Consider the following 26,891-nt stretch of genomic DNA (forward strand, 5'->3'; position numbering starts at 1 on the left):
CCATGTGGCCGGGCCCTGTTTTGTGGTTATAGCTCACAGTAGGCAAATCTGGAGGGTGATGTGATGCTGTTGGGGCAGCTCCCTGCCCAGTCTCTCCTCCCTTCACCATTCCTAGGTCATCCCTGGCTTTTCTTCTCTCTGTTCCCAACTGAAGCATGCCATTCCTTTGACAGTTCCCTGGGATGCTGTGACATCCAGGGATTTACCTGCCTCATGTCAGCCTGTCTCGCTTAGAAGGATTGGAGAGCAGATAGGAGGATTGACAAGCTAGTTACCATGGTACCCAGCCATGTCTCTGAAGCCCGGAGGTGGTTTCTTCAAATTTGTTGCTGTTTGTTTACATTTATCCCAGCTGCAGAATACAGGGAAACCTGAGGGCGAAGCCAAGGACAGGTTTGAATGAATCACATGAGGATCAGAGGCCAGTTCATGCTCAGCTCCAAGGCCCAGCTCTCAGCACCCACTGGTTCTGTGGTCTCCCCAAGTATCTGGCCCCAAACACAGAAGAGCACAGAGAGAAGATCAGCTTATCCAAGGCTTGCTTTCAGGTGGGAACCGGGTAGGTCATTCCAAACACTGTAACAGGAGGTTGCTCAGTTGCAACTCACAAGAGGGATGAGCTGATTATGAGAATCAAGCGCCCCTAGAATGCCAGCTTGTCTCGTGACAGCGATAGGCTGGCTGCGGGACTCTTAGGCAGGCTGTCTGCCTTGAGGTGCTTCTCCTTGCAGAAGATTTACCAGAGCTTTGAAAATGGACTTGAACGGACTTCATTTCAACTTCACTCCGGTGGCAGGGTAAACATGGATGGAGGTCCGGGATGTGCGCGCCACCTAGTGGTGATAAGATAGAACTGGGGTGGTATTTCTTGTTTGAGAGGAAGTATAAGCCATTTCAAGTTTTTTCGATACGATTCCAATAAGGAGTGGGAAAAGTTGTTTTGTTTTCTTTTATAGGTAAAACATTAAAAAGTGTACTTGTATTACTTGTCTCAAGAGAATGAAATTAAATAAAACCTGTGAAGAATAACAAATCCATCCCCCGCTCCTGCAACCCTCAGCAAAAGAACACCTTGTTCCTTGTCATCATAAGTTTCCAGAGTGATTCTAACTCCACAGCAGGATGGTTTTGCAATGGCTTTCCCAAAGGAACAGTATGCCATTCTCCGACTTCCTCATTTTCAGTCTTTCCAAGAAGGGATGATGGTCACCCTGTCTCCCCACAATACCACCACTGAGGCTCTGAGACTGTTCATAAAGCTCCTCCCATTTTTCCCACAAGAAGCTAGCCTATCTTCACCTGGCTTTCCTTACAGACAAGATTTCAAGGCCCTTTCCTTCATTTTACTCTTCTTTTCCAGGCCTTCTCATTTCTCTACACAATCCTCTTAAAGTAGACGTATTAACTGCACTGTATTTGTGCCACAGTCACAGGGCAGCTCAGTCCCTGGGCTCTGTGGAGGAGGCTTCCTCCTCTGCAGCCGCTTCAGCAGTCACCCTCAGTGACAAGGTGTCCTCGGGCCAGGCAGAGACAAAGGGAGATCAGTTTCCACCATCTGGGTGTTTCTAGATCTCTACTGTCACCTTGAATGGCAAGGTGTCCTCAGGCCAGACAGAGATCAAAAGAAGATCAGTTTCCACCATGTGGCTATTTCTAGATCTTTACTATGTCACCCTGAGTGACAAGGTGTCCTCGGGCCAGACAGAGACCAAGGGAGATCAGTTTCTACCATGTGGGTGTTTCTAGATCTCTACTGTCACCCTGAGTGACAAGGTGTCCTCAGGCCAGGCAGAGATCAAAAGGAGATCGGTTTCCACGATGTGGCTATTTCTAGATCTTTACTATGTCTCCCTGAGTAACAGGGTGCCCTCAGGCCAGGCCAACACAAAGAGAGATCTCTATCCACTGTGTGGATGTTTCTAGATCTCTACTATGTATTAGAATTTGCAGCAAGATGGCCTCCATGTCTCCTTCTCTGTGTGCTCCTGAATCACATGCCCCCAGCTTCCACCACCCACCACCACCACAGCATTTCCTCAGGCTCATGATGCAATGCCCCTAATAACTTGCCCAATCACATCTAGATTTTCTCACTGTTTCTCTGATCTGTAGGGCTTCTAGTAAACTCTGCCCCAAGTTGTGCCCAAATACCTGACAGAAGCGACCTAAAGGAGGAGAGACTTATTTTGGCTCACAGTTTCAGAAGGCACAGTCCACCCTGGAAAGGACAGCATGGTGGTGGGACAGGCAGGTTCTCTCTGTGGTGCAGAAACATAAGGTGGCTTGTTCATATCCTGTTTCTGTGGAACAGGAACCAAAGAGTCTGGGCTAGAACCAGAAACCAGAGCACCTTCAAGGCCAATGTCACACTTTTGCTACCTAGGCCACCCTTCACAAAGGCTCTACAACTACCTACTCAGAACAACACCACCAGGTAGAGACCAAGTATTCAAACAAATAAGCCTGTAGGGGACATTTCACATGCAAACCATAACAGGAACCTTTGTATAGTTAAACCCTTGCCTATTTTTAATTTACATAATCTTCGAAGTAATCAACAACTAAAGGCTTCTTGGCTCACAGATGTTTTCTGAGAAGTCCCTCAGAGGTGCTTCTGTGAGCATCAGGATTGGGGAGCTGTCAGTCACTCTTTCCGCAGCATCCTGTGCCCCCGTCTATGTGGCCCATCACCCAGTTCATGGGCTTCCTGAAACTGCTTCTCTGACAGAAGAAAATTAAATTGATCTGGTCTAATAAACTCTTTTCTTATATCTTACATCTCTCTAGTGACTATGAAGTAATTGTTCCAGCCTCATTGCTAAGGCTAATATTGAATTAAGTAATTAATTTTAAAAAATATTTTCCACCTTAAATTATTGAATGCTCCATAGTGCCTTGATAATTTTTTAAAGCTAGTGATTATGTAAAACAACTGTGAATGCCTTGCAGGGAATGGACTCCCCACCTTACAGCCTTTACTTCTTTAGTTCCTTTACTACTTTAGTTCCTTTACTTCTTTAGTTCTCGTCCTGTTCTGATTTGGCATTTTCACCCAAATGTCAATGTGTTGAATTGGATGGCAAAGATGAGAGTAACAAAAATGATGAAACAACATCTTTTTTCAGCAGCTTGTTAGGAAGAACCAGTTACAGATAAGCACAGCTCCTTCCACCTTGTCCTTCTCCTTAGACCTTTAGGATAATTGGAGAGTTCCTGATGTATCTTGTGAGCTGTCTTTGAGGTGTCTTTTGCATCAAGGGGCAACTGAAGATTATTATAATTGTTGGGGACTGAAGCAATGTTCGCATCGTTAGCAACATTTACTGTATGACACAGTGACACTTCACACCTGGATCGGTCTATAGCCAGTACCTGGGAGTCACCAGAGGTTCCAAAGAGAGTACCACCCAGAGACCATCATGTTCAGAGCAGTCAAGTGAACCACGACCTTGGCCTCTTACCAGAATAATATGTGGACCCATGGGATCTCTACAAGTCATATGGGCAGCTTGCCACAAAAAAAAAAAAAAAAAAAAAAAGTTCAAAGGAAGAGCCCGGGCTGAGTTCTAGAACCAACAATGGGGCACACTGAGCCTCGCACACAACTTAATGATGTTGCCTGCAGTTCAGTTTCCCTACATAAATGTAAGGATTATCCCATTTTTTCCCCCAAAGTGGAAGTGATCTGAGATGGTGTGTGGACAGGGATGAGGAAAGTGTAAATCGATTAATTGCTCTTGTGGATGCTGTCTTGGTCTTAGCAGACAAGCGGGAAACCTCAGCTGGGCTGTTTCTGTGCTCCTCTGCCCTCCTTCAGAACAAAAAAGCTACAACGCGACAGGGGCTTCCAGCTGTGCCCAGCATCTGCAGCAAACAACAGTTTGGTGCTATTACTTCCCTTTTTCTCAGGGTCACCCTCTATAAAAGGGTGCTGATCCTCCACTCTGGTTGTGACAGACAGTTTTTCCTTTAGAAACAAAAGGAAAATACAGGGTTCATACAATTTCAAGCACTCACATAAAAACTAGCAAGGGGGTGACGCATTTTACTGAGATATGCCAAAATATTGCCAGTAGCACCTACAGGACCAGCATTTAAAAGTATCCACCAAGCTCCCACCTTCCTTTCCAGATCTAAATTCCACAAGGCATCTTGCTTTGTAAATCCAAGTCATCACCCTTCCTAGTCTCTCCTCTGTGGGCAGAAACTGAAGGACAGTGAGATCAGCTGATGCCTTGGTCCTCCCCCATCTCCTCCCCCTGCCAATCTACCAACTCCTCCTTTCACTAGTGCTGGCCAGAGACAGCCAGGATGGAGAGAGCTTGCCTACAGGCACCTAATATTCCTCCCTGGCTCTGACTGCCAGCAAGGATGGACAAGATGCCACCTTAAACATTATATGTGTGTATGTGTGCGTGGGTGTCTAATCTTCCATCCTTTTTGTTTTTTAACAGTTCATTTATGATGAAAAAGTTTCCTGGTAAGTACCTCCTCTTCCTCTTCTACTTATTTCTTGTTATATTGCAGAACCAAATAATACTGGAAGGTCAGAGTTAATGCTTAGAAAAGGAAGGAAAATGTCATGGAAGCGTTAAACAACTAGAATTTCTTAGGATCTCACTGTCCACTGAAACAAAGAAATTAAATTTTTCCTTGGACAAAAAAAAAACAAAAATCCCTTGGATTGGTGTGGTGAGCTTCCTTTTAGGGTCTTCTTTTCTACATGGATATCATGTTGCTTGGAGATTGTGACCTCTCTGTATCTTTCCATAGTAAGCCATTGTTAGGTTATGGTTGAGGTCTGGCTAATTTTTCTATATTGTGTATGTGTCAGTCAGTTTTCCATTATTGCAAGCAATGCCATAGATCATCAGCTTATAAAGAGGAAAGGTTCATTTGGTTCACAGTTTTAGAAATGTCAGTCCATTATCAGTTGGCTACATGGCTTTTGAGCTTCTGAAGAAGCAGCATGTTATGATGGGGGGCTGGCAAAGCAAAACCCCTCACCTCATGACCTGAAAGCAAAAGGAAGATGTCTGGAGTCCCTCTGTTTCTTCACAGACATGCCCTCAATGACCGAAAACATTCTACTTTAGTCTCATATCTTAAAGTTTTTGCCACTTACCAATGGCAACACACCAGAACCAAACCTTTACTACATGGGCCTTTGGGGAACATTCCAAATGAAAGGTATAGAAATAACCAAACCCAGTTCAATATCCAAAATCTCATGGGCATCTTGTGGGTCAGATCCAAGCACATCAGAGACCTTTAACCCATTCAAGTGCCATTTGATATGTGCAGAATAATCTTACAGCTCTGAAAATCAGTAATGTGGGGATAGAAAATTTTGGCCAAATTAGATGTATGGAAGGATATCTGCATTTGGACCAGCTGTACAAATCCTGTCCTTAAAATGAGTTCTGAGTGAGTCCAATATGTTTGAAATGGAAATAGAAACCGAGTTTGCCACACAGTCTTGTTACCTTTTTTTTCAAATATTTGATCTTCAGTAGAATAGTATGAAATAACTTCAGAGAAACAGGGGTGACTTTCATGGCATTACTTAAGCTAAGAATGAGTGGGAAAAAAGTATAAAATTCCCCTGGCTTCAGTTGCAGTTAAATGAAGGCTAACTCTCTTTTGTAGCCCCCTGTTGGTGGGAGGGAGGCACCTCTATCTGAGGACAATCTGATTGTTTTCAGAATTTTAGAATGGCAGGGAACAGTGGTAAGGAATGTCATATGCTATGCCAGGGCATTTGGGAAATTTTGGGAAAATTTTGAAACTTCCTCCTCTAAGAGGGGAGCAGAAGATTCAGTATACCTTTAAGATCCATGAATTTCATATTGACCCATAATCATAAGTCTTTGTGGAGGCATGTATTTGTGCATGTGGGCGCACAAGTATGTGTAGGTGTGTGTATAGGTTGACCCAGGGTTGCTTTTCAGTAACTCTCCACCTTATTTTTTTGAGGCAGGGTCTCACACTGAACCTAGAGCTCACCAATTCAGCTAAACAAAGCTGTCAGTAGTCCTCAGAGGTCCACCTGTCTCCACCTCCCCAGCACTAGAATTAGAGGCACACACCACTATGTCTGGCCCATGGGTGCAGGAAATTTGAACTCAGGTCCTCATGCTTGTGCATCAAGCATTTACCCACTGAGCCATCTCTGCATCCTCTAAGAACCCTTTTGAGTAATAGTGATCAACAGCCTGAAAGGGGTCAAAATGCCTGGTAGTACCCCAGTTCACGAAAAGCCCGCTTTGATGTCATTCTGGATGGGGTAGCTTTTTCCTCTTAGTCTCTGGAGTTGAAGTGCGACATGAGGAACCTTCCCAGAACAGTCCTGGGGCAAATGGATGGCTCAGTGGTGAGGCTATTGCTCTGCCATAGCAGAGGGCAGGTGTGCTGGCATGGCTCTACGTTGCCAGTCTGCTAAGGATGCTGCCCTAACAATGAGCAAGTTGGGGTCACCATGGATACCAGAGATTGAGCTGATGCTGTTATGCAGAAAAACACTGGGAAGGGGAATCCTGGGGTGGTCATCTTGGGAGATCTCTCTCTCTCTCTCTCTCTCATTATTACATGGAAAATATCAGAGAGAGATGAAAGCAGGTCACCATAAGTCAACTTCAGCTGTTACACTCACAATCTCTTTCACAGTCATGAAGCAAGAAAGGGGGTGTCTATATCTTCTTCATTCTGAAGGCTCAGTTATTTTTCTCTGTGATGCTAGGATAGAACCCCAAGCCTGTAGCAGAAGGTTCTAGATTCCACATGAGAACAGGCCAGCAGGCTGGCACCCTTGCTCCTGTACATGGAGTCAGAACTTCTGCAAGTAGGAGGTGCAAAGGGTGTGCATCTTTTCTCTAGCCTGGGACATGTCTAAGTCATAAATCACTCAGTCTTTGCTTCCGAGAAAGAGCTGAGCAAGGGGCACTCCCATGGCCCAGAATAACATTGTTCCCAGCATGCTGGCCTGTTGCATAATTATTGTAATTACATGCATGGGCTGATGGAGAATATTTTGCACATGAGTGAGACTAAGAAATTAAAGTCTGTACCACAGGCCTTTGACAGCTTTGGGACTTCCAGGGATTTCAACGCTTCATTCAGGGGATGTAAAAAATATCAAACTTTAAGATGCATTTCACCATTCATTTCTTCTGCCTTCCTACCCAGCCAATCACAAGCATTTATTTTGCTGGAAGGATGCATTGTAGAAGCCAATTTCTCACTATAAAATCAGGTTCTTCAATCTGTTCAATTAAAGCAAGGAAGCATTTCTATAATACTTCAGTAAATTCCATCCCTTATGCTAGAATGATCTGGCACTTTCTAGAGAGTTCAAGTTAGGGAATTAATTGACTACAAATCTGCAAAAGGAAACTTGTTTCAGCTATTTATTTTGAAACATGATTACTCTTTAGGAAGAAATGAACTTTGCTAAATACAGAGACTATGATCCCTTGGTCCCTATGGAAAATGGGTTCCGGGACTGTCCAAGAATACCAGACCCCAAAACTGTACTGTTTAGTACAGGTGCAGTTCTTAAGAAAATATTTTCAACCTGTGGTTGGTTGAGTTGCAGATGTAGAACCCGCAGACAAAGGGAGTCAAGTGTATATAAAACAAGGTGTCCCTAACATGCCTAGGTGAGATTCCCTTCACTGCTTCTAAAGCCCATTCTGCAGTGTATTCTCATTCATTCAAGAAGTGGTGGTCAGCAGTCAGTTGGGAGTGTTTTCAGCAGAAGATATGTTTTTTAAAGTTATTTTACTTATTTATTTTATTTGTTTCAGAGAGAGAGACAGGCAGATAGAGAGAGGGAGAATGGGCATGCCACGTCCTTCAGACGCATGCACTATCTTATACAAGAAGATATATTTTTATTTAGTTATTTATTTTTATTTATTTGAGAGCAACAGACAGGCAGAGAGAGAGAGAGAGAGAGAGAGGGCATGCCAGGGCCTCCAGCCACTGCAAACGAACTCCAGATGCAAGCACAACCTTGTGCATCTGGCTTACGTGGGTCCTGGGGTATTGAACCCCAAATGGGGGTCCTTAGGCTTCACAGGCATCTGCTTAACCTCTAAGCCATCTCTCCAGCCCAGAAGATATATTTTTTAAGTAGCTATATTGATTTGCTTTCCTTACATACCCAGTATCTCCCAGTGTTTCGTGGTGCAAAATGCTTGTGCAATCTTCCTGGCCTTTCCCTAACATTCCCAAAATGGTTATCAGGGTTCCAGCCATCAAGTATGTATTGGAGATAAGAAGGTGGAATAAAAGGCTCTGGTGTCTTTCTCAGACCTTCATCTTATATCGCTTTAGTAACAACCTACTCAATAAATGGCTAGGTGGAGAGTAACAATTACAACTTTAGACCAATCATGATTGATCCCCAGGGATTGCAGGCAGACTCATCTTTTTGGAAATCATTTGCTGCTTCAACACAGGAGGGCTCTAAGCCTGGGTCAAAAAGGATGGGAGTTATCTGTTAGGTACCTATCCCAAAAGACACTCAAAATAGAAAGGGAGACCTGTCTGTTAGGATGTCAGCCTGCAGGGCAAGGCCCATGAGTCTTTGATAACAGGTCAGCAGAGTTCATAGACCCTCAGAAGGAAGACGAAAGGTAAATTTTGTGTTTCTGGAGACCAGGGAAGAAGTTAACGGGTCCAGAGTGTGGCTTTGTTTCTTCCCTTGAGTGTTGGCTCTGGGAGAAAGAAGAGGCCTTCAACTGTCTCCAGGCTGTATTAGAGAAAAGCTTCAACTGCCCCCACCACAGGTACGAGGAAGCCAGAGCAACTCCGGCTGAGCAGGACAGAGCCCCCAAAGGAGCAGCCGTGTAAAAGTCAGGTGCAAAGGGACACATGTGTCTGTGATCCCAGACATCTAACCATAGTGGGAGGTGGAGCCAGGAGAATCTAAAGCTCATGGGTCAATCAGTCTGACATTCATTGGCAGGCTAGCAGTTCATCTGCAGCTGTAAGAGACCCTGTCTCAAAAAAGGTGGAGCAAACACCTCAAGCTGTCCTCTGGGCCAGGCGTGGTGACACATGCCTTTAATCTCAGCACTCCAGAGGCACAGGTAGGAGGATCACCATGAGTTTGAGGCCACCCTGAGACTACATTGTGAATTCCAGGTCAGTCTGGGCTAGAGTGCGACCCTAAAAACAAAAAACAACAACAAAAAAAAAAAAAAAAAAAAGCTGTCCTCTGACCTCCATAACACACATACACAGATAATTATTTTTAATTCTAGTTTTGTTTTGTTTTTTGACACAGGGCCTTGTTCTGAAGTCCTGGCCAGCCTAGAACTCTATAAAGCCCAGGCAGCCTAAAGTTAGAGCAGTCCTCCTGCCTCGGCCTCCTGAGTGCTGGGTTTTACAGGTGTAAGCCACCTTGTATGCCCAGCTTCCTCTCACTCATTTCACCCTTCCTGCTGACCCCTTCCCACTGTTCTAGATTCCTATTCTTTCTCTTTTCCTCCCTTTCTTACCTTTCTTTTCTCCCTGTCTCCTTCCTCCCCTCTTCCCTGGATCTATTTGTCTGTCTCTCTTTGTCTCTTTGTCTCTCCTTAACGTTATTATCTGTCTTTCTCCCTGACTCTCTTTATCTTCTCTGCCTTTCTGCCTATTCCCCTTGTTCCTGGTCCCTCTGCCTCTAACACCCCCCAGCCACACTCATCAGTCCCTCTACTTCATTTGCCTTATAGACAAATGTCGATAAGCTCAGTGAATGATGACGCCCCTAGACAGGTTTATACATGCAGGAGCTATTCCCTTCAGGTGGGGAAGAAAAACCATCAAGAGCACCTACCTGAAGCATAAAGGACGTGAAGACCAAGCATTGTCTAGAAATGACTGCCTGGCCACCCTGGCTATTGACATGAGATGTTTCCAGAACGTGCTGGTGTGTGTCCTGCCGCCTGGGGTAGCCTTCTGAGTCTGTTCTGTCTGTGTGCAGGTGGGAGTCTCTCGTGCTCGTGCTGATGTACCTCATCTACATTGTCATCATGAAGTAAGTACAGTGCCGCTCCCAAGCTGAGTCGGCGTGCAGCATGTGTGAGGATGTGGAAAGCGGAGCTGGGAGAGAAGGTGACTGACTGGTGCAGCACGCACCCTCACAGGCTTGGTGATCTGTTGGAATCCTCCTTCATTTTGACTAGTAACAGCAGCAATAACCCTTCAACCCTTATTTGGTGACAGAATCAAAGCATCCCTGTTTCACTTGAGAACACTCTAGAATCCTTGCTCCTACTTTAGGATTTGGCAACCTTAGGTTTGTGTTTTATTAATTCAAAATAAAAAGTGGAGGTAAAATCTAATCAATTATGTTTTTACATTGGGTGAGGAAAGAAGGAACCAGAGCTAATGAGGTGATTGAAGCCATGCAGCATGTTCCTGTAGTCTTCCCTTACTCCTGTTGTATCAACCATCTGTGGTGTAACACATTGTCCCAGAACTCAGTGACTTAAAACCACAAAGACGCTTTATATCTTTTCTGAGAGCTAAGAATCTAGGAGCTAGCTGGGTGTGGCGGCCCGTGCCTTTAATCCCAGGACTGGGAATTCTGGGGAAGGAGGGTCGCCATGAGTTTGAGGCCAACCTGGGCTAGAGTGAGACCCTGCCTCATAAAACCAAAAAAAAAGAAAGAAAGAAAAAAGAAAAATAAAATCTGGAGCCTGGGTAAAGCCCAGCACAATAAAATTATCTATAGCTCCTCACCAGGTGGGCAGGTCTCTCTGTTGGCTGTTCATCTCTCCTGACCTTCCAGGTTCCCACCCTGGTAAGCTTCCCTACTCCTCCATGGCTCACCCTCCACAAGGGAGGAGCTCCCTGCACTTTCTCCTCCTTCCTCTCTAAATCCCTTTTTTAAAAAAAAATATTTTTTATCTTTATTTGTTTACTTGAGAGAGAAAAAGAGATAGAAAGGGTGCTCAAGGCCTCCAGCCACTGCAAACGAACTCCAGATGCATACACTACCTTGTGCATCTGACTTACATGGGTCCTGTGGTATCGAACCGAGATCCTTTGGCTATGCAGGCAAATGCCTTAACCGCTAAGCTATCTCTCCAGCCCTCTAAATCCCTTTTTATATTTCAGCCCCATACTCACTACCCACATGGCTTCTGGAGGTCATATGAGTGTATCTATCTTCCCTTTCTTGGCTCTTGGCCCCTCCCTCTCCTTCATATATTTCTGAACAAAATTGTAATGGTGAGAAAGAAAGAAAGAGAGAGAGAGATAGGAAGGTAAAGAGGAAGGGAAGAAGAAAAGAAAAAAGAAAAGACAAAGAGAAAAACCGGGCATGGTGGTGCACACCTTTAATCCCAGCACTCGGGAGGCAGAGGTAGGAGGATCACCTTAAATTCAAGGCCACCCTGAGACTACATAGTGTATTCCAAGTCAGCCTGAGCTAGAGTGAGACCCTACTTCAACCCCCCCCCAAAAAAAAGAAAGAGAGAGAGGGGGAGGAAGGGAGAGAGGGAGGAAGAAAATCCAAGAGCTGGTTCATAAGAGGTGGGGAGTGCTTCTTGCTCAGGATCTCTCATGAAATTTCATGGTGAAGACTGGTGAGGGCTAAAATATAAACTTCACTGTGGTTAATGAATCCACTTAGGAAATGGCCAACTCACATGGCTGGTGAGATGGTGCTGGCTACTGGCTGGAGGGCTCCTCACCATATGAACTTTTCTTAGGGAAGCCTGATGGCTCTCTACAGAGTAATATGAGAGACAGAAAGTTTGTCACACCTGACACCTTCTATAATCCCATCTCAGAAGTCACACACCATCATTTCTACTGTATTCAATTTATTAGAACTGAGTCACTAAATGCAGGTCACACTCAAGGAGGGCTCCGTGTCACCTGTGACGGGAAGAATGTAGACATACTTGTTCGTATACTTTTCAGCCAATATGTGCCTTTCCCCTTCTAGATTCAGCATATCTTTGTATCAAGAATGATATTGCTGACATTTCTCATTCTCTAAATAAAATGTAAGCACCATGGCTTGAACCTGCTGGTTCACATTTCTGCCTAGTCTCACTGAGATGAAGAACTGACAGCAGCCCAGAGCAATAACCTTGTGGGAGCTGCTTCTAGACTCTCACTCAGTCCCTACATTCCCCAGCTTGTGTAGCTGCTGGAGGAGCCATCTTCTCCAGGGGAAGAAAAGTTGGGAACTCTCAGCTATTCTGAGCTTGGACAAACCAGGTAACAGTCTAGAATTGGCATGCTAAATTTTCCTGCTAAGATATGACAAGAGTTCATTCTGGCCACCTTGGACTGAGAAGCCTGTTGGGGGAAACCAGTATGAACATTGATAAGTGTCACGTGACCAGTGGGCCCAGGCTCTGGCTCAGCTGGTGCTCAGGGTGGGCTGTTAGCCATCTGCTACCCATCTATTCAGTAGAGCGTCCAACATTTGCTGGAAGAGCTATCCACTGACCATGGTGCGCCCAATTTCTGGGCCTTCTTACTGGACGCGACATTTGTGGAATAGGACCTCACTCCAACATATCCTGGTGTGAAGTCACCATGAAGGAACTGAGGAAGAAGCCTGAACTCTCACACCTTGGAGCTAATCACCTTCCACTGAAAACATCAGAACATTCATTGTCGAGATCCCAGAGCTGACCCAAAGTTTACACAGCCTCTAGCTGTAAGGGAAAGGCTGTACCATGGGGCAGCCATCTTACTCATCTTGGCCTCTAATGGCAGAACTATAAGTGGATTCAGTACCACAGGGGGAGGCTTCAAACGATACACACAGCTTCCGTTGGCATTTTATATTTAATTTCACCATTTTAAAATTTTATTCTTCTTTGGTTATTATTTATTGACTTGTTTTTTCAAAAAGGTTATACCCTCAAGACTCTCTCACCCCCACTCCAATTCTGCTGAGGGTCTTGGGTGGGGTTATCGGTGGTGTTCATTGAGGGGAGCAAGAGGCCTCGGTCAGTCTCTGCAGGGGAGGGGGGTGGGAAACATGGTGCCTCGGGCTATTCCCACTCTCCCTGAGGCTCTTACAATCTTCCCACCCCACTCCCCACTTCGTTTGCGATGTTCTCTGAGCCTTGGCAGGCATGTTAGTGATCTGACTTAATGTTGCTTTCTCTGTAGCCTCTGGATCTCTGTTTTGATGAGGTTTGAGTGTTGCCATCTCCTTGGAACTGGTTTTCAGACAGGCTGTGAGAGCAGTATTTCTGTCATGGCTTCCTGTGTAATGACTTCTGGGGCCTGGGCAGATGAAGGGGAGGTGACCCATCTCCTGGTACACAGTTGGCTCTTTCTTGATGTATTGATGTATCCTGATTCTCCCCAGTATTCTTCGCTGTCTGTCCCCAGAGAGCACACCTGGGAGTCTTATTTCACCCCTTTTTCTTTTTCTTTTTCTTTTTGTTTTGTTTTGTTTTGTTTTGTTTTTCAAAGTAGGGTCTCACTCTAGTCCAGGCCAACCTGTAATTCACTATGTAGTCTCAGGGTGACCTCGAACTCATGGTGATCCTCCTACCTCTGCCTCCCAAATTCTGGGATTAAAGGCATGCACCACCACACCTGGCTTTTATTTCACCTTTCAAAAAAAAAATCTGGGCTAGACAGATTGCTTAGTGGTTAAGGCATTTGCCTGTGAAGCTAAAAGACCCAGGTTTGATTCCCCAGGGCCCACATAAACCAGATGCATAAGGTGGCACATGCGTCTGGAGTTTGTTTACAGTGGCTGAAAGCCCTGGCACACTCATTTCTTTCTTTCTCTCTCTCTCTCTCTCTCTCTCTTTCTCTATCTGCCTCTCTTTCTCTCTCTCTCTCTTTCTCTCTCTCTCTCAAAATAAAATAAAAATAATTCTTTTGAGCCTCTAAGTTTGAGTTTCAAGTCAAGAGTCCTTATTTCCCCTTGTGAGGAGCTGGATCCATCAATGATTCCAGAAGACCAATAACATAGCCTCTCTGCTATACCCACTTTAACTCTGGGGTCTTGAATCTGAATCACAATGAACATACCTACTATCATTCATTTACTGGAGGCTTCTCAGAATGAGTAGGTCTTCAAACGCAGATAGTGTGAAAGGGGAAGGGAAGTTGATGGATTTTGCCAGCATACTTTCTATGGCCACAGTTCCCTTTACCAGTTCATAGAAAGCCTGAGTTACTCAGCAGCCATGTGAACATTAGGGTATTAAGCAAATGCATCCTCTACCCCAAATCTTACCAAATATGGAAACTGGCAGACAAGGCATGTTTCTGCTGAGGCCTCAGCTTTACCATCATTCCAGCTGTTCAAGCCAGCAGGATGCAAATAAAACTGCAAATGAGAGTTACTGTACTCATGGAATTTTCTGCATAAATTCTGGTCCTAAGTTCTAAATTGAAATCTCTGCTCTTTAGCTGCCCCCCTTCTGCAATCAGAGGCTCTAATCATTGGGTTTTATAAAATATGATTTATAAAATTGCATGCTTCACAATAAAGTAGCTTCAGGGTGCAAGCACAAAATTTTAAAACATTCAATTAAAAATATAAAACAGAGCAGCAGCAATGAAGAAAGACAGCATATATTAAATCCATCAGCTGCTTTCTGGGTAGATAGCCTCAAAGTGACTTTAAACAATCTGTCCGAAGAGCCGAAGGCAGTTTTGGATTGGCCAGACAAGTAGGAGCTGCAGAGACTGTGCAGCATAAGTGGCCTTGTCAAGGGCTAGCTTCTGCTCACCTTGCTCACTTCTTTGGGATTCATTCCCCACGTGAGGCAACATGGCCTGATGGGTAAGAACAAGTGCTTCATTTGATCCCTTCATGTAGATGTCACCATGAGAACATGGCCAAATTATTTAGCCATTTTGAATCTCAGTTACCTCTTTCACAAAATAACAATAATAGTACCTACTGCAATGCTTTCTTCATAAGGCTTGAATGTGAGGCTGAGTTATTGATATGACATCTGATTTCAAGAAAATCCTCATTGTATGGTATGCTATCCTGTTATCAATGCCCTAAGAATTGATTAAGGTGTAGCCATGTCTCTCATACAATGCAAACTCTTGTACAAGGCCATGTTTTTATGGAGAAAATGGTTTCTGAGTCAAGAAGGTAGAAACACGGCTTCTCAACCACACATGGTGGTACATACCTATAAGTCCAGCACTCAGGTGGCAGAGGTAGGAGTATGGGCTACATAGAAGGTTCCAGATGAACCTGGATTCCATAACCTGAGCTTGTCAAAAACAAAAAAATAATACACTGCTAGAGAGAGAAAACCCCTACAGTAGGGAAAGTGAGGGACACTTCCATTAAAAGGAAATACAACAGAATAACATGACAAATCCCATGTGTTCACCGCTAGTCCGAACAGCCATCAGCCCAAGCTTAGTCCATCCATATCTGTTTCCTTTCTTCCATATAATTTTGAAACCCTAAACATCTTACAGGTTCATTCATGAACACGTTAGTATGTGTTTCAGAAAAAGCTCATTGTAATAACATAGCCACCATTATTATTTCTATACCTAAAATCAGTGCTAATCTCTTGTTATCACAAAATACCCAGTCAAATATTCAAATTCCCAAAGGTCTCATAAATGCTAACTGTAAGATTTCTTCAGACTCATAAATATAAATATTTTTTAAAGTCAAAATCCAAAATAATGATTTTTAAACTCATTAGAATTGGTTGCTACCTATTTTGGATCTCTTTTCACCAATTATCCTCTCTCTGTGGGGTGTGTGTGTGTCTGTGTGTGTGTTTCTTTGCAATTTATTCTTGGGACAAAGTTTAGCTGTTCACCCTACAGAGACTCCTGTGGTTTGGAAGTTATTGATTGTATCCTGTGACGTGGCTCAGCCTGTTTCTTTGAATTCTTTGTTTCAGCATTTATGAGTCAGGCCAAACTGTGCACGCCCCCTCCTCCCCGGGGTGGTGAATTTGGCCATTAGGGCATATCGAGGCCAACTTTCTCTCTGATGGCAACAGCCATTTTTGCTCCATAACTGGATTTATTTCACAAGGGCTGAAAATTGAGGTGTTCTGATTCACTCACTACCTGACACCTTTGAATCCTGAATCTTCTATAATGGACCTGTCCAATGCTCTTTTGGAGCCAGGTCCTTCACTCCTGACTAGTTATCTGTTCTCCCTCATACAATGAAGGAGCAACCACAGGCTCCAGGAAATATCAGAGGGGGAGAGGAGGCCCAGCCACAGAAGGTCCCTGTGATTCTGGCATGATAGTGATCATCTCCCCATAGGCGACATCCTCCAGAGCTGTCCTGTGCACAAGGGCAGGAATGGGGGAAAGGGACTGCAGAGGATCTCAAGTCTAACAAAAAGAGGGGAAACACTGGTTGAGTGGTCTTGAAGCTTCCAGTGAGGTACCACACCTGGCTGCCATTGCTGAGAGGCTAGCGGTCCAGCTGGGAGGGGAGGAGTCGCTTCAGTTGGTTAGCCCACGGCCAGGAACCCACAGGGCTGACAATGTCCTAGAAACCCTCCTCACACCTTTGCCCATAAGATTTCTAGTGTTCCTCCAAGAAAGTTCTAATGCTCAAGATGAAATGGAACATTTACTTGTCAATGGCATCCTAGGAATGAAAATGTTCCCTAACCTCTCCGAGCCTGAGAAACGATATCATTAGTACAATGAATGAATAAGGTAGGGGAAAAGCCTCTTCCTTTCCAACGCAAGTTTTCTAGGACATGAGATCCCTGAATGTTTTCATAAAGCCAAAAGCCAACTGGACCTAGAATGAGAGAACACGGTAACAGAGAGTCACACAATAAAACCTCTGACTACAGAAAGCCAAAGACAGACAGACCTAGACAGCCGGCCACCTCTAACACACGGACCATGAGGCCCTGTCATGGGATGCCACCTAATGTATCCAGAGGGGGAAAGTTCTGGGGACACCCTGTGGGGTTGGGAAAATGAGAGCGGCAGGCTCTGATGAACTCTCTTCACTTACTGCTTTGCTCAGATACAACGCGTGCATACATCAGTGCTTCGAGAGGAGAGCAAAAGGTGCTGGGAACATGGTCAATGGGTTGGCCAACAATGCTGAAATTGATGACAGCAGCAACTGCGACGCAACTGTGGTGCTACTTAAGAAAGGTAAGTGGCTGATCCCCCATCCAGGAAAGCGGGCCCAGCAGCTCGAGGGTGAGTCTGTCTGACCACTGCCTAGCCACAGTCAGGCATCCTAGGTAGCCTTGAGGGAATGCAGGATATGGAAGCTTCCAACCCTCCTGTCCTGCCTTGGAACACCTCATGGGCCCATCTCGTACCTCATGATGGGACAACTCAGAACGCCCCATGGAGATTCCCAGGAACCCACTTTCTGGAGGCAGTGAGGGGGCATGGGGACAACACAGCCAGTGAGAGAAAACCATGGGCTACTGGTTCCATTACATTTGGGTTGTGTGGCCACAAAAACAGTTATTTAACCTCTGAACCTAAGCAGTGGTTACCATCTTAGTAATGACTAAATCACCTTAAGTATGTGAAAGGGCCTCACACTGTGCTCCGTCAATGACAGGCACTGATAGCTCCTTATCGCATACACCCAAATTCACTTCCAGATTACAGTAACTCAAGTCCCAAATTGCCAAGGAGAAAGAAAATTATCACTGTTTTCAAAATAATTCTTATATTCATGTGTTCTTTGATTTAAAATATTTTCTGTACAGGAACATAGAAAAAAGAACATTTAATTTTGCCCTGAGTATTTTTTTTAATTTTTTTTATTTATTTATTTGAGAGCGACAGACACAGAGAGAAAGACAGATAGAGGGAGAGAGAGAGAATGGACGCGCCAGGGCTTCCAGCCTCTGCAAACGAACTCCAGACGTGTGTGCCCCCTTGTGCATCTGGCTAACGTGGGACCTGGGGAACCAAGCCTCGAACCGGGGTCCTTAGGCTTCACAGGCAAGCGCTTAACCGCTAAGCCATCTCTCCAGCCCCTGAGTATTTTTTTTTATTTAACTTAAAAAATATTTTCCTTGAAATGTGTCTCATATGGTTACTGTGCAGGAAAAATGATTTAGAAAATATATAGTTTGTTTTCAACTATATCTCTGGCTTTGGACTCTGGGTAATTTATTAGATTTTGAAAATCAGATATTTGATATATATTTCTGATATGCATGTTTAATAAAAGTCTAGTGTTATTTGGCACCACATGAGGACTTTATTTACTTTGTTCTCTTCTGGGTACTACATAATCATGAAAGGAACTCGTAGCAAGCCAAACAGGGCTAGATAATATTAGTTGGTGTTTTCAAAGATCATTTCATGGTTTCATGACTTGGGAGACAGGAGCAAGTACTAAAAGAGGCTATAGCCAGGTACCAAAATTTATGGCACAAGTAGGAACATTTTCTCAGGCCTCCCAGCAAATCACTGTACAGGACTTGTCCCGAGCCCCCTTTGGAATGTTGGACCTCTGTGTGTAGACAGTTCATTTTGAGAACAGGGGCAAATTCTATCATTTAATCATGCTTACCATGTCAGTGAATAATGTTTGAATCATTTCAAAACACTTTAAAGGAGCTATAATATTATCCATGGGAAGAAAATTTTTATCTCTTCTTCAACTGTCCCTAAATGAAAAGAAAGAGAGAGAGAGTAAGGAGGGGGTAGAAGGGAGGAAGAAATGGAAGAGAAATGGAGGGAGTGAAGGAGGGGGAAAGGAGAAAGAGAGAGGGGGCGAGGAGGGAGGGATGGCTGGCTGTACATAAACAGGAACAGAGATGGGAAGAGGTCAGGGGAAAGAAGAGCAGGGGAGGAGGAATGAATACACACCTCTGTCCTGCTCTTGGCCTCCCTTGATGCTATTCTACTTTCCTTTCCCATTTCCCTAGCCAATTTCCACCGCAAAGCGTCGGTCATCATGGTGGACGAGCTGCTGTCAGCCTACCCACACCAGCTTTCTTTCTCGGAGGCTGGCCTTCGGATCATGATCACAAGCCACTTTCCCCCCAAGACCCGGCTCTCCATGGCCAGTCGCATGCTGATCAATGAGGTATGTGGGACAGCATAGCCCACGTTACAGTGGACAGGGTGGGAAGCAGAGGGAGAGAGAAAACCGCTGCTGATTTGAATGGACTCAGAGTTTAAGAGTCACCCTAGGCCCTTTCACACCTCTGCTCACTGGGCTGGCTGTGTGCCTTGCTCCTCACAAAGCCTAGCTCCTGTAGCGAAGTTCCCTCGTCCCCTACTGATTTTTTCTCCTCCTTGCTTCCACTTGTATAAAACCCTGATGTGAGCTTGCACTGAAGTAATTGGTTAAGAAAGGTTGTCTCAGTTTAAAACAAGCCAGAATGTCTGGCCTTTTCCCTTTATCTGGAGTGGCAGCCTTATCGATACATGAGTCCAGCTGTTGAGGTCCCTTCTTACACAATGCGACAGAGAGTGAAAATTCCCAGGTACATGCATGTCAAAGATGCCCACACCCCAGAGACAGGAATTTCCCTCTAAGGGGATATTTAAGTTCCAATGAGCTAGAAACAGTTGCTCTTCCCTCCCAGAGGGAGGTTGTCTAAATTGATAAGGACTTTGAGGAAGCTCTTAAAACTTGTCCCTGGACTCTAATGGAAACAGCTCCCTTGCCTGCTATCTGGGGAGGATGCAGCCCACTCCTGCTTTGCTGTCAGGGACTGGCCACCCCTCTGACCAGAATAACCATTTTGCTTTCTCTTTCCAGAGACAAAGACTGATAAACAGCAGGGCTTATGCCAATGGGGAATCTGAAGTGGCCATCAAAATCCCAATTAAGCACACCGTGGAGAATGGCACAGGGCCCAGCAATGCCCCAGACAGGGGCGTGAATGGGACACGGAGGGACGATGTGGTGGCCGAGGCTGGCGATGAGACAGAGAATGAGAATGAGGACAATGAGAACAACGAGAACGATGAGGAAGAAGAGGAGGATGAAGATGACGATGAAGGGCCGTACACACCATTCGATCCCCCCTGTAAGAAGGCCTCCGTCTGGGCTGGGTGGCAAGCTATTTTGAGGCCACTAAGTGGATGCTCTTCACTTAAGTGCCCTTTTCACCATTCTGTTCATAAAGGGTCTCTTTGTAAACATCAATGTATTTTTGTAAAATGCCTGCTGAGGGCATGGCACTATTGTGAGGGTCTGAAGATGACCAAGGCGGCAGCACAGGACCAGGGACTGAAGTCGGAGCTCTTTGACTTCTCTTAGCCTCCTGGGTGTTCTGTGGAAGCTTTGTGCGCATGACTCATCTCATCAAGGCAGCATGGTGCCCAGGGTCAGCTCCATCCATCTCTCTTTTTTTTTTAATTTTATTTTTTGGTTGTTTTGAAGCAGGATCTCACTCTAGCCCAAGCTGACCTGGGACTCACTGTATAGTCCCAGGCTGGCCTCAGACTCACAGAAATCCTCCCACCTCTGCCTCCTCAATGCTGGGATTAAAGGTGTGCACCACCACACCTGACTTTCATCTCTTTGCAGTGAACTGGAAATATCCTGCCAAGGCCAGTCCAGAGGGACACCTGTCTAGGACACGTTGTCGTCACTTCCTCATGCCCTCTATTTAGAGTCTTCCCTCTCCCAGATTGGGCAGAAGCATACAGGAGAGGCTTACCTGGGTGCAGTGCCAGCCCTCATCACCTTAACCAGCATGGCTGGCAAAGACTCCCCAATACCCTGAAAGAGCTGTAGACAAGGCCTATCAAAGCTCTTAGAACCTTGGTTCCCAGGATGTATCCTTCTCCAACTGCTGCACTTGGACCACATGACCGCCTTTTCTTAGAGCCCTCCCATTAGCAGAACAAGAAAGACCATGCCCAAAGAGTTCTGTGTCTTTGCTAGACTTTCTAGAAACCTCTGGCTCTATCTAGGAAGTATGATCTGGTCTAAACCATATTCACTGCCAAGCACAGGAGGCTTTGCTAGTGTGTGTAGACTCCATGGGGTGTCTGAACTCACATGAGGACTGTCTGAGGAGGGACCGTGTGATCCACATGAAAGCCATTTACGAGTGGGATGTGGATCCAGAGTGTCCGAGTCTTGTGCTGCTGCTTCTCAGGTGCTCTTCTGTGTGTCACTCAGGCCAGAACTACTCCTGAGTTCGTTCACAGCTCCTGAGAGCACACTTCATGAAGTATCACCAAAACTAATTAGAAATGTCCATCCTCTCTCTCCCTCCCTCTCTGTCTCCTATCCCTCTCTTTTGCTCATATATATATATATATATATATATATATATATATATATATATGTATGTATGTAGATGTATATGTATATGTATATATATACACACATATATATACATTTATATATATATACATATTTATATCTATATATGTGTGTGTGTATGTATATATATATATATATATGTAGAAAGAGAGAGAATATCCATCCCGGTTCCTACACTCCAGCCAAAGTTAAATTATTCCCTGTTCATAGGTTGTCTTGGTAGAAAAAAAAATACAAGGACCTCCCCTGATCTGTGGTTTCACTTTATGTGGTTTCACTTATCCACGATTAACTGTGGTCAACCGCATTCAACATCCACAGTCTAGAAATATTAAATGGGAAATTATGGAAATAAATAGTTCATGGTTTGAAATGGAACTTTGTTCTCAGTGATGTGATGAAATCCCACATCATCCTGCCCTGTCCCATCTTGGATGTGAACCATCCCTTTGTCTGGCAGACCCATGCTCCATCTTTGCCCCCTCCCCTCTCATCTATCAGTAATCACTGCTGCCATCAAGGCTGTTTATGTTCAAGCAGCCCTTTTTTTTTTTTTGTTTCTGGCCCTAAAGGGTAATAATTGTGATGCTGGCAATTTTATTATAGCATCATTGTTATAATTGTACTATTTGTATCATTAGTTATTGTTATGAATCTCTTACTGTGCCTAACTAATAAACAAAACCATACCATAGGTACAAATGTGCAGGAGAAAAACAGTGCAGATCAGGTTTGGTACTATATGTCCAGGCTTCCTATGGGGATCTTGGAACATATTCCCTGCAGACAAGTGGGGGCTGCTGTACCCGCTCTTTGTCCATCCTGCCACCTCTGGATCTGTTTCTTAGCAACCTTCTTGCCTATCAGCCTAGAAGAAAATCAAAACCATCTTTAAAAGTAAGGACAAATGTCCCCTCTCCCTTGAGGCCGCTTCTATTCATTTCCCTTTGCCTTGTAATACATATAGCAGCTTAAAACAATACCTGCTGGTTAGCTCATGGTTCTGTAGGTCAGAAACCAGGTGGGTTCTAAATCTCACAAGACCATAGTCAAGATGCGGACAGATCTGAGCTCCTTTCCAGAAACCCTAAGGAGAAACTTCCCAGCACCTGTGATCTGGTGGGTGGCAGAATTTGGTTCCTGCGGCTGTAAAAGTCCTTACTAACTGTGCTCGGACCCTGTTCACTGCTCCTCGAGGCCCCTGAGTTCCTCCTCGTGGGCCCCTCCATTTTTAAGTTCTTCTCACACTTCTAATCTCTCTAGCTAGCCCTTGTTCTCTTGAGGACTCATGCGCTAAGATCAGCCACCTGCAGTTTATTGCACTCAAAATACAGCAGTCAGTCATTAGACTGAGGCTGTCATTAACCCTACTCATATTTTAAGGGCTGGGCTGTGGCATATTTTATTACATATGTGTATATCTGTCACACACACACACACATATATATGTGTGTGTATATAAATTGATTGTGTGTGCATACATGTATAGCATGCAGTCAATGATTGATGTATTATATACATGATATATGTATATGTGATATATATATATATATAGAATGTGAGATATATATAGAATGATTGATATATATGTATTATATACATGATATATGTATATGTGATATATATATAGAATGTCTACATATATTCAATGCATTGTGTTGCATATATGTAGTATAGATGTATATTCTATAATATATCTGTATTCTATTTATAAATATATTATAAGATATATACATATATTATATATATGTTTATATATAAGATATATATATATATATTACATATATATATCTATGTGTAGTTTATATAAATGTAATTTTTTTTTTTTTTTTGCTTTTTTGAGGTAGGGTCTCAGTGTGGCCCAGGGTGACCTGTAATTCACTATGGAGTCTCAGGGTGGCCTCGAACTCATGGTGATCCTCCTATCTCGGCCTCCCAAGTGCTGGGATTAAAGGCGTGCACCACCACGCCCGGCCCAAATATACATATTCTTAAGTGAACAAGTCTTGCCATTGGCAGACAGAAATGTGCATGTATATAAACACATTTCCATAAAAAGAGGACTAGAAATACATCCACCAAAATATAATTATGTTTTTTGTAGATGGAATTTTTATGTTGGAAATGTATATTTTAATTTCTATGCAACCAGAACAAATGCACATGCTTTGCTGTAGGTCTAAAATATTACACAGTGGCTTATCTCTCTCCCCCGAGCTAAGCCTTCCTGAAACTCTTGCTTCTTAAAACACAATCATTTGCAAAGGCGTCCTGAAACACATGGCTCTGGATTCACCTCCCATCCACAGCATCACCTCCATGGAGGGGCATTTTTTATTTCTTAATTCACTGCTGTGTCCCAATGGCTGGGACAGAATGGCTCAGAGGGCAGCCAACAAACATACGCCCCATGCACAAATGAACTTGTCACCTGGGGCTGTATTTGGAGCAGATGGTGACAGAACAATAGTAGAAAAGTATCCAGAAATGCTATTGACTCAAAGAGGAGAAGAAACTATTTTGACCCTTTATTCAGAAATGGACATTAAGGCTAGGGGACATGCATGCTATCCTTTGCTCCTCCTCCTCAGAGTCCTTTAAAAAGCTCCATTCTGTGTCACTTGGTTTGCTCAAGGAGTTACATCTGCTGTTTTGAGCTTAAAGACATATTTTAGACAATGCTCATTGAAGTGCACCTTTAGAGTCCTTACCATTTTAATGGCAGTGGGACTGTTTTGCAGCTCTCATATCCTCCGGTGCCAAATCAAAACATCTAAAAGCAGCTGAGGGAAAACTCGGCCCTCGCCAGCAAAGAACGTGAACTGTGTGCAGCCTTATATAATCGATCTCACTCTCCCAGCTCTTGACTTCTACATTTTGACTACATCTTCCTGCTTGTTTTTAGTTTCTCAGGAATATTAAAGAACCAAGTTGACATCATTTCTCTTCCTAATCATTTGTTTCTTCGTAACCATTGATTGGTCATGTATTTTAAATCTAACCCCCACCCTCTCTCTCCCCTAAAATCTCACTTCCTCTTTATCCTTCCCTCCTCCTTCTTCATTTTCTCCTCCCTCTCTCTCTCTCTCTCTCTCTCTCTCTCTCTCACCCTCTCTCTCTCTCTCTCTCTCTCTGTGTGTGTGTGTGTGTGTGTGTGTGTGTGTGTGTGTGTGTGTGTGCGTGCGTGTCTCAGAAAATGTCAAGAGCCATGGGAGTAAAACCTCATCAGAATTCCAGGATGCATTTAAGATCCAAAGATCTGGCCATATTCTGGCCATTAAAGTCCTTCACAAAACAACCTTTGTGCTGTCGGGCGTTGCTTTGTAATCCAGCCGGTCTATAGGATACCAGGATCCTGTTGACCTTCTCCAAGTCTTAAATCTAACAAAATATTCTTTCTTAATTTTTTTACTTGTTAGTGAAATTCTCTTAGATTCTCAAAACAAAATGACTTTCTGTTGTCTCTCTGATTAGATTTTTTCTATAGTAACACTATTATTACTAGTATTATTAACATTTCAGCTTCCTTGAGGCATAAGGGGACTGGGATTATCTGGACTGGAAGAAAGTCAAAGATGTGGGTGGCATATGAACAGGGAAAATGCAAAGGGAAGGCCAAGTTAGTCCTGGTATGGAGGTGTGGGATTGTCTAACAGCAATGGAAGCAAGAGCAAAGTTCTAGAACAGTTTTCTTTTTGAAACTCTCCCCCTGGCTGCTGGCATCAAATAGATAAAGGTAGGCCAGGCTTTGGTGTAGGAGTCAATTTAGGAAGCCAGGTCTCGGGCCAGGCCACGCGGAGGAGAGCTGACTGTGAGGATGGTGGAAATACCCTGGGCTAGCAGCAAGGTGGGTCATGGTATGAAAGAAAGGCCAGAATCAAGAATGACTCACAGGATTTTAACTAGAGTGACTTGCAAGCTTACATCGTCGTAGCCCATGTACTGATATTACAAATCAGCTGGCTGGGGCCCTGTTCCTCTACCCAAATAGAACTCAGGGGCCAGGAGAATCTCTCCAAGGGCAGGTCATTTGCAGCCTGAAAGTTTGACGGTGACCAAAAACAGCAGCTCCCGGCAAGCGGAACAGTTGCAGATAGCGCCCTCTACTGTTACAGCTCTCTCATACAGGCGGTGAATATCAGGATTCCTTGGCCCTTGGCCTTGCTGTTTGCTAGTAGGCATAGGTATCAGGATCCCTCAGCCCTTGACAGCAGCCACTGTTGTAGCTCCAAGGCCTGGGACGTCTGAGATCCTTGGCACTTAAGGCCTGGCAGTTCACAACTCTTCAAGCCACTAGGGCATGTACTTTCCTTCCTCTGGCTGTTTGCAGCCTTCTATCCATCCTCAGCCTCAGTGTTCTTTATTCTCCCTACTTCAACCACCACCGTGTTCCTGTCCTAGCTGCTCCCTGGAGCTGTTCAGCTGTCTCTTCTTCAGCTGTCAACGACCTGTCTCCTTGCCACTTTCACAGCTCAGCCTTCAAGCCATCCAGCTTCACTGCATCTGGTTCAGTCGCTTGGAAAACTGTTCTTAGTTTCTTACAAAGTTAAGTAACTACCCACCTCATGACTCAGTAATTTTCCCCCCAGGTCTTCAAACAAGACAAAACCATGCCCACAAAAAGGCCTGTGAAAAAGAACAATCACTTTAAGTATAATGTACCCTAAAGCTGGCCACAGCCCAAGCACCCATCCCCAAAGGAAATGGATAAACTAGGTGGCATGGATTCATAGCAATTCAAAGGAATGCATTGCTGGCAATTAAATGATTTTCAAACAAACACTGTTAGATAAAAGAAAGTAAGCATATAAACATATTAGATATGTGATTCTTTTGAAGTTGGGGAACAGGAAAAGCGAATCTATGGCGGTCAGGATGAAGGCTGACTAGAAAAAGACACAAAGAACATAGAACTTTCTGGAAGATGTGGATGTTCTGTATCTCACTTGAGTGGGCAATCCATACATATTTCTTTCCAGGGTAAACTAGCAAGTAAGTCAGGTGGTGATGAAAGCCAAAGGACTTGAACTAATGTATTTGTCAAACCCGAGATTGCAAGGAATTCATTGCAGGATGGTCACCCAAACAAGCATTTCTGAGCGTCTATGATGTAAGCGCACAGGCAACACAGGGGTAATCGAAACACCCTTTATCTTGTTCCAGCAGCAAGTCAGTGCTGAGAGAACCTGAAAGCATTGTGATACAAATGCCTAGGGCTTCCACTAGATGGCGCTGGGTCTACTGGCGCTTTATGATTTGGAAAAATAGTCATGGAAAACAGACACAAACTGGTGACCTTCCTAGCTTCCCACCTTCTACCTTAAACCCCCTCCACACCTATGTATGTACATACGTATATACACACACACACACACACATCACACACACAATGGCACCATGGTCTCTTTTGTATCTCCAGTGCCTTTCACATTTTTTCCCACCTAGTCCATCTGTCAAATCATCATTCCCACCCCCCTAGAAGGTATTACTCAGAAGTGACTCAAACATTTGCAAAACCTAATGAACAGGTGGGCAGTGGATAACTTTCTTTTGTCTATTTGGTTTTATACATATGGATCTGGTGTTTTGGAAAGGTACTTAAGTGTTTTGTGAAAAGAACAATGTAACAATGTAACAAGGGTTCATTCTGGGGAAAGCCATGGCGAAG

The 26,891-nt window shown here is 44.2% G+C and overlaps 1 protein-coding gene across 1 annotated transcript in view; it reads left to right on the plus strand.

Annotated features, from left to right (window-relative positions):
• Positions 1 to 26,891, plus strand: part of Slc24a3 (solute carrier family 24 member 3) — a 558,530-nt gene that overhangs the window by 500,254 nt on the left and 31,385 nt on the right. The window contains exons 8-12 of the mRNA XM_004668736.3: positions 4,455 to 4,480; positions 9,974 to 10,027; positions 16,979 to 17,112; positions 18,861 to 19,021; positions 19,703 to 19,973. Coding sequence (XP_004668793.2) covers positions 4,455 to 4,480; positions 9,974 to 10,027; positions 16,979 to 17,112; positions 18,861 to 19,021; positions 19,703 to 19,973 — 646 coding nt within the window. The remainder of the gene's footprint in view (positions 1 to 4,454; positions 4,481 to 9,973; positions 10,028 to 16,978; positions 17,113 to 18,860; positions 19,022 to 19,702; positions 19,974 to 26,891) is intronic.

The sequence above is a fragment of the Jaculus jaculus genome, chromosome 8 (genome assembly GCF_020740685.1).
Source record: "Jaculus jaculus isolate mJacJac1 chromosome 8, mJacJac1.mat.Y.cur, whole genome shotgun sequence".
In the NCBI taxonomy this organism is placed as follows: Eukaryota; Metazoa; Chordata; class Mammalia; order Rodentia; family Dipodidae; genus Jaculus; species Jaculus jaculus.